Source organism: Nymphalis io, chromosome 11, assembly GCF_905147045.1.
Source record: "Nymphalis io chromosome 11, ilAglIoxx1.1, whole genome shotgun sequence".
NCBI lineage: Eukaryota > Metazoa > Arthropoda > Insecta > Lepidoptera > Nymphalidae > Nymphalis > Nymphalis io.
This window is the reverse complement of record NC_065898.1, coordinates 4587378-4595707: the sequence shown is the minus strand read 5'-3', so window position 1 is coordinate 4595707 and position 8330 is coordinate 4587378. Positions and strand designations below refer to the sequence as shown.

Below are 8330 nucleotides of genomic sequence, written 5' to 3'. Positions count from 1 at the left end.
TCTTTTGAAACGAGACATTTAAATGACAATATATTATACTTATAGCAATGGCAACTTTGTTTGAATTTTTGATTAAAATAAATGGAATTGTTGGAACAATTTAAAAAAAATGTATTTTATATGGTATCATAAGCGGCTTTTAAATTATTTAAGTTAATTTTTAAAATTAAGAAATTAAATTACTTTAATGTGAAATAAAAAAATTAGGTACCTTTAAATAAACCATATCTTAAAGGTAGAGAAAATATCCCATCATTACGATGATGTCCGACCGATTTCGGCCACGGCGGCAATCTCAAGAGAAATTAGCTATCCGCGCAGGACAAATTATAGTGCACAAGTGTGTGCGCAAACATAGATGCACTCTCTATTCTCTCACTCTCATAATCCGATGGAACGGCAATTCGAGACGACCGAAAAGAGTTCAGGCGCATGAGCAACGGCTTTACGTGCTTTCTGAGGCACGGACGTGTACACAATTCCTTCCAACTTCCAGACTTCGAACTGCTATTAAGAATCTTCGACAGAAAAACCCCATAACTATTTATTGGCCAGACCTCGGGCTTGAACAGAGGACCCCGGGATCTGTGGCTTTATAACTAGTCACTTGACCGACGAGGCAGTCTGTTATATATTATATAGTAAATGTATCTTTTATTATTAATACTAACTATGAATATTACAGTGTATATACTAGCAATAGTTAGCTTTTAAAAAGAAAATATGTTATGTATTCTAAACTTTTATTTTTTTTTTCAGTGACATTCGCTAATACCATAAATGCAATCCTGTTTTAGCCTTCAAACATTCTAATTTTATTTTCCGGTAACAAAGGCAATAACTATTAATAAGACTTGCGAGTAAGTCTAATAATTATTATTATATTAGCTTAGTAAGTAGTTTTTTCAGAGGATCAATTCTACTAACAAATTGTCACTTTATAGCAATCGAATCGAAGCGTAATCGATGCAGTTTATCTGTGTTGTCTTTATGTTATTCTTTAATTTAATTTTTTATTTTTATAGTCCAGGTAGACGGACGAGCATATGGGCCACCTGATGGTAAGTGGTCACCAACAACCATAGACATTGGCGTTGTAAGAAATGTTAACCATCGCTTCATTGCCAAAGCGCCACCAACCTTGGGAACTAAAATGTTATGTCCCTTGTGCTTTTTATTATACTACCTCACTGACCCTTTAAACCGGAACGCAATAATACCGAGTACTGCTGTTTTGCGGTAGAATGTCTGATGAGTGTGTGGTACCTACCCGGACGAGCACAAAGCCCTACTACCAGTGAAAGTATTATAGACTATTGGCATAAAGTTAACAATCAAGTTTGGTTTTGACGTAAAGGCATAAAGTGACACAATATCGATTCGGTTCTGATCCGAATAAAGAATAATTAGCGTTGGATCGGAATTGAATCGGGAACGTATCGTAATCCTTATAGATTAGTAGAATTGGCCTTCGGGTCTGCGAAGTTGCAGGCACAAATAAAAAATAAAAACATGTTGGACAAAAAGAACTTCGCTGTTTTAGTTCTATGGAATGCATATTCGTTTGATTACGTATTCACATTTGTTCACTTAAAGTTTTTTGTGCTATTTTTTGTATAAGTACTCAAGATATGATGAATATATTATTACTTGAAGTGTTAAGCACTGTTTATGATGTTTACTTAATCTATCATGCACAAATGTTCATTAAATAAATTAAAATGTATTTTTATGTTCAACAGGTCTTTAAAACTTAGACAATTATAATTAAGACAAAATGCCGCAGGTTTGATAATATAAAAATTTTAGCATTTTTAAATTAAGAATAAAATGAAATTAAAAAGGCTATGGTAAAATATATAAAGTTGGCACCTATATATTAAAAGTCAAATTTTATGTTTAATTTTTTTTATTACAATATAATATTTTTAAATTTTGTACAACGAGTGATATTCACAAAAATAAAACAAGTCTCCAACTTTAATTATAAGGCAAATTATTTATAAACCAGTTTAAACTAGAATTACAAATTTTCTAATTAATTTTGATTTTATCATAATAATTTGTTGTACTTAATTTAGGACGGATCCATTGTAATTGACTTAGCCATTTATAATCTATATATACAAATACAAAAAAAAATGAGATCAGAAATATACAAGATAAAAAAATGCGGATATAATACTAGTAGAAACGAGAGAATTCGACACATTGCATATACAAACTTACCTAAAAGAACCTTCATGTAAAATGTACCGAAAATAGTAGAGAAACAATATATTATATAACATACAAAAAAATTTAAATATGAAAAGTTAATTTAGTAAACGCAGAAAAAAATAAATTTATATCAACTATTTTTTTTTTCATCAATTTAAAAATAATCTATAAAAATACATAATATATACAGTAAGTAACAATATAAGTAATTATGTTTATATGTCTATCAATAATTTTTATTGTCAACATTTCAAATTTAGTGATATAATTTAAAAAAAAAAAACGATTACTTAACATTTGCTAATCTGTGAACAGCTGTATATTTTTTCCTCACAGCTTATAAAAAACGTAATGAGATGAGTATACAAAACAAATATATATAAGAAATAAAAACTGCATCACTTAAGCGGTGTACAATAAAGTAAACCAATAATAGGGAGTAATAGGCTAATGGTACATCTTATACAAGATCTTGTTCCGTCACTTAATATTAAGAAGGCACTGGAAGATTATCAGTCTTATTATTTAACACATTCACTAAATAAATCAATTATTAATTCTCCTCTTCGGTATCTAAATTATCAATAGGATAATTAGGATTTAATAAAGGACTTTTTTCATTAATTCCGCTAGGTGATGTATTTACTGATGATATACTAACTAAATTGTGCGTTAGGCTGTGACGTCTTAAGTCACAGTTGCGTCTAAAAACTTTTCCACATGAGGTACAATTGTAAGGCTTAATGTCTGTGTGAGTCAAGAGATGGGTCTTAAGATTCGACCTTTGATTAAAGCTCCTACTACACACAGGACATTTATGAGGAGACTCTTCCATGTGTAAAATTTTATGTACTGCTAACGTTCTTGATTGGCAGAAACCTTTTCCGCATTCCAGGCACTTGAACGGCTTCTCTTTTGAATGTATGTATCTGAAACAAAAATATTTTTATGTATTTGCTTATACTATTTTGTTCTGAATTATTAGCATATTATATAGACATATATACTTTTCACGTCCGCCATAAAGAGTTCACTTAGCAACAAAATATTTGATAACGTATTTTATTGGCATTGTCGATATAAATCCTTCGTTGAAAAGCAACAACACCAAAACTGTTTCCAACAAATACATATGTTATTTCAGTCCAATTATAATAAATATATCGTTCGAAATGGAACATTAACGCCATATTTCGAACACCTTCGTCTTGTAGGAACCAGAGAACAAACGAGTGCCCCCAGGATATGTGTAATAAATTGGCGTACCCTCTCATTTGTGTTTTGAATGCCATCAATTTACGTAACTCAAGCAAGACATTTTAAATTTTATTAAGACAATTTTTAAATCTTACTTCAACAATATTTGTATCCTCATCAATTAAATGGGTGCTCCTTAGATTAAAGCATATTTAATGAGCACCCAAAATTTCGTTTTAATGTTCAATGTGGATTTTATTACGTGTATTAACGAGCTTAGATAACCGAGTCATCGATATCAGTCTTTTAATAGCTTTAACTTGTATGATAAATCACGTGTACAAGGTATTACATGAACAAAAAACAAACGGGAAATACCTTTTAGCTTTGTTGGATTGAATACTATATCTATAATACCGCTTATTACATCATTAAATTGAACATACATGATCTTTTTTACGTAATTTTATCCCATGAACTTTGAACGTCTGTTGCACTATTTTGTATACGTGGTTAGTCCGCGACTTTCTTTTAAGTTTTTATATTTTTGGAAGTTTTGTCATTGGGTATAAATGTGTTTATTTTTTAATAAACGAAAAATTTAAATCTATTTATTTGTCGAATGAAAGGTGTCTTATATATAAAATTTCGATAAAACGTTAATTAAACTGAAATATTATCTTGTATCTTTTTAATACTTCAAGTACTTGATATCGTTCGTTATGTGTATCGATATCATTATATAATACGTTATAAAATAATCTCAAAGCCCACAGAGTGTAATTATATACTCAAACCGATAATCAATAATAACACAGGATGTGAAACCAGCAATTGAAGATCCGATTCTTAATATTAGCTAAACAAATACACACGAATAAATAACGACGTGTTCAAAATAACGTTACGTGTGTAATAATCATTGAGATAACGATAACTGACGATTAAGAGGTACAAGATGATGAATGAAAAAATGATTTGGATATAAAGGAAGATGATAGGGCGATTAGGGAAGGCGCGCGCATTCGAGCGTAGCTTGACACCGACGCGGGTTCAGTTAGGCCTAACCCGAGCCAACGAGACATTGTTGATAAATTAAACCTGCTATAAATATTGATAGGCTATAAAATTCTAGTTGAGGGCTCTCATTAGTTTTTGAAACATGTCAATGTGATGTGCATTTGCTAAGAGCAAACGATGAAATGTCGTTTTTGATAAAATTATAATAAAAGTGAAATTATAAGTCGAACTCAAAATACATAATATGTGTATGAGATAAATCTTAATTGGGAAGTGCACTCGATTAACTTTTATCCTTAAAGTTATAGTAAATATAAACCATTACTGTCGAATTTATTCTTTATTTCTTTACTAGCTACGCCTAGCGGTGGTATTTAGATGACATACTGTTCTACTTCATTGTTAGTAAGTATATTTGCTATTGGGAGGATATTATACTGGCAAAAGAAATCATGACTTACAATCCAATGGATATTTTTTATCATAATAGACATTTTAAAATTTGTTCCAAATAATTATCATAATATTACATAATATTTTTAACAAATTACTTATGTCAAAAATTCATAGAAAAAATACCACATCTTAATTTCGTATAGCAAGATATTTACTAAGGAAGTTTTTTTTGTCATCCACATTAATCCTCACGTCATGATCACCACGTGCTTTGTTAAAACCCGTCGAACACTCCGGTCCATTATAATGTATCGTGTCAACGGACATCGATTGAACATCGACAGGCCGGGCCGAGCTCGGGTTAACCCTCCGGCGTCTACACAAAATTTATTTTATTGCTATACAGATACGGTGATTTGGTTGGAAATCGCCGAGAGACAGGTGTTAAAAATTCAACACCTTTACATCACTTGGGTGGAGAATTTGAACAGATAAGCGAAGAAATAGATAATGTACTTTAAACATGTCGATACAATATACGTAATGGCATTATTTATTGAGAACGTCGTTCGAAATTCGGTTTGTTTTCGTCGAATTAAGATTTAGAGTTTTTTATTCAAGATAAATATCCCGATAAACAAGATATGCGCACAGGTTTATAAGGAATTCGAAAGATTTAAAGACGAACAAAACGAAAAGTCAAAATTAAAACGTTCACTTCTCAGATTAGCGATTTTATAATATACAAGCGTGACGGACGACTCATCGATACGATCTGTCGGGTTCGTACTTAAACTCTTTTTGTTTTAAATATTTTTCTACACCGCCATTATTCAAAAGTTCATAACAATTCGCGTTGATATCCGAGGACCAAAATCTTTTATTGATATCGAAAAATGAGAATCGTGAGCCTTTTAAATGTTTTTCGACACGGCTATAATGTTGTTTTATCTTATAAGTACGGGTCGAGCCATCCGATACGGTATTTTAGGATAGTATAAAGTTGAAAGCTCCCATTGATTTAGCTATTTATTTCGAGGATAGAGATAAGATGTGGGTAATAAATGTCTTTCTTTTTGGATAAAATGTTATTATCTACACATTCTTAAGTAACAGTTAATAATAATTGTTAGTTAAGTTTACTTATAACTTTAAAGATAGACATTTTAATTAGAATTCAAGCACGAACATATCAAATAAGTACACAAATATTTTAAAAAGCAAATAATTTGTTTATTATAACATTTGCCTTAACAACCTTATATCAGTGGTAATCTTTTAACGTTGGTGAAGTAGTGAGCGAGATATATTATTATAAAAATAGTTATAATTAAATTATGGAGTAAAAAAATAATATTAAAAAATTATACAGATTAACGTAAAAAGTTTTTATATAATTATATAATGTAATGATTAAGAGTTTGTATGTTGTATTTACCTGTGATCTCTGAGGTGATCTTGCCGTCGGAAAGCCTTTCCACAAATGTCACATGAGTACGGTCGCTCGTCCGTATGGGTTCTTTCATGTATAAGAAGATTATATGATTTTGTGAACTGTCGATTACAAAATTTACATATAAACTGTTTTTTTGTCCTAGGACCGCTGCTTGTGGCTTTCTGCTTATTCGATATGCTGCTGCCTGTTGAAGAGGTTGAACTATTGGTTGATTTTGAACTAGATGAATTAGATGGTTGAGGTGAAAGAGGTGGCTGAGAAGGACTCCCAGTCATTTGTTGTTGGTACATTGCATTCATTAGTAGACTTGGATACCCGTTATCTAGGTTCTGTGATGAATTATAACAATAACCTTTCGATGTTGATTCTAAATGCTGCTCCAATGTGAATTCGTCTTCATTGTCAAGTAGTGCTAAGTCTTCTTCCACTTCCTCTGATAAATCCACATCCTCTGCCGCTATAGCGTCAGACAATGGATATTCTTCGGGAGTTTTAGGCGAAATTACCGTCGACGTACTTTCGGATACATCTGTTTCAGTTATCTTAGCACTTGCCGTCGCTAGCCTTAGTATATCTTGCTTTGTAGATGTATTGCTTTCACTGGTATTTAGTTGTGTATTACTATTAACAGATGACACTGTGGTAAGGCGTTGTAAAGTTAAATATGATTCTAAAGCTTGTAAATTTAAGGCTGCAGCGGCTGCTGAATTTGACGGCAAGAGAGCCGCTTGTTGCAACGAATTCATCATCGCATTTTGAAGCGATATAACTACTCCTTGTAAAGAACGTTGCAACATATTTTCTTGTAACAACGCAGCGGATGCAATAGATAGATTAATATTTGTAGTAGAAGATGAAGTTGTTCCCTTACTTGTATTGTTTTTTGTATCATCAGACGAAGCGTCGATGCTCAATAGCCCGGTCATATCTGTAGACTTGTTATCCTGTATCTGTAGATTGTTCTTCAATTTGATAATAGCGCTTTCCAATGAATTGAGAGTTGTCTTGTTCGCTCGGGAAGTGCTTTGCTCTTGCATTTTGTTCAGTGGGTTATCATCAGGTGAACACAGTTATTGGAGCACGTGTTGTTGGAGACGAGGTGGGGGGTTATCGCGTGCGCGTGCGCTAACGCAGTCACGGTACGCAGTGGCGTGCGAGGCGGCTGTGCGGTGCGGTGCGACTGAGCCGGCGGGCAGCCAGCGACCGCCCCGCCCCCACCTCCCCCTCGTCTGTCTTCCCGCCTCACAAAAGCTCTCTATTTTAGGCAACTCTTTGTACAGTAATGGTCACCTCACGCTGCCCTAACGACAGACACGTCCATGAGAAAAACGTTGCGCCAGATTTGTTGGAGCCCTTTCAAGTGTAATGAGATTCTGAATGGAATCGGTCTATGGGAAAACAATCCGAGCGAACGACCCGTTTGTTTTATTAGTGGGTCATGTCACACGCTTTTACAATTTGAAAACTGACCGTATTTTATCAAACCGTATCCGCCTAAGGCTTAGTAATATATTATAATAAATAAATTATAGGTTTAAGGACAGTTTCATAAGAAAACTAATGTCACATGTACCGTTCACAATTAACACACATATATTTTATATTTATAAAATTCTTATACTATATGTATAAATATATGACAAATTTAATAGTATAAAACTACATGTTACTATAATACAGTAAAATAAAATACTAATAACAACTTAATCTTGAAAATATTCGTAAAATTATCAACGAAGAACATAATAATTCTAAATGTTTATAAATTATTATAAATTGTTCGTGTAATGAGTCGGGAACTCTGGACATAAAAAATATTACAGACATTGGCGCCTATAAAGCAGTGGACAAGCGGAGACAAAAGTGGACATTAACTAAATAAATACCAAAGCCTGCCAGTGAGGCCTTTCGTGTTTGTTAACCACAGATTACGTAATATTTAGAGTTACCTATAATTTTTTTTTTTTAATTATTTACTAGACTAAGACGTGCATCTCAGTGCTTGATATATTTTTTTATAATCATAATTAACATATTGCGG

At 32.5% G+C, this 8330-nt stretch overlaps 1 protein-coding gene across 1 annotated transcript; it reads right to left on the bottom strand.

Annotated features, from left to right (window-relative positions):
* Positions 1-2672: 2672 nt before the first annotated feature.
* LOC126771853 (protein sister of odd and bowel-like) lies at positions 2673-7451 on the bottom strand. The gene is made up of 2 exons (XM_050491994.1): positions 6272-7451; positions 2673-3149 (listed from the first exon to the last, which is right to left on the bottom strand). The coding sequence occupies exons 1-2, from the start codon at positions 7324-7326 to the stop codon at positions 2774-2776; spliced, it is 1431 nt and encodes a 476-aa protein (XP_050347951.1). The 5' UTR covers positions 7327-7451; the 3' UTR covers positions 2673-2773.
* Between the last annotated feature and the right edge of the window lie 879 nt (positions 7452-8330).

Coding starts and splice junctions, on each gene's coding strand:
- LOC126771853 (XM_050491994.1), bottom strand. CDS start 7,326: ATGCAAGAGCAAAGCACTTCCCGAGCGAACAAGACAACTCTCAATTCA. Junction 3,150..6,271: donor GATCACCTCAGAGATCACAG/GTAAATACAACA, acceptor TTTTTGTTTCAG/ATACATACATTCAAAAGAGA.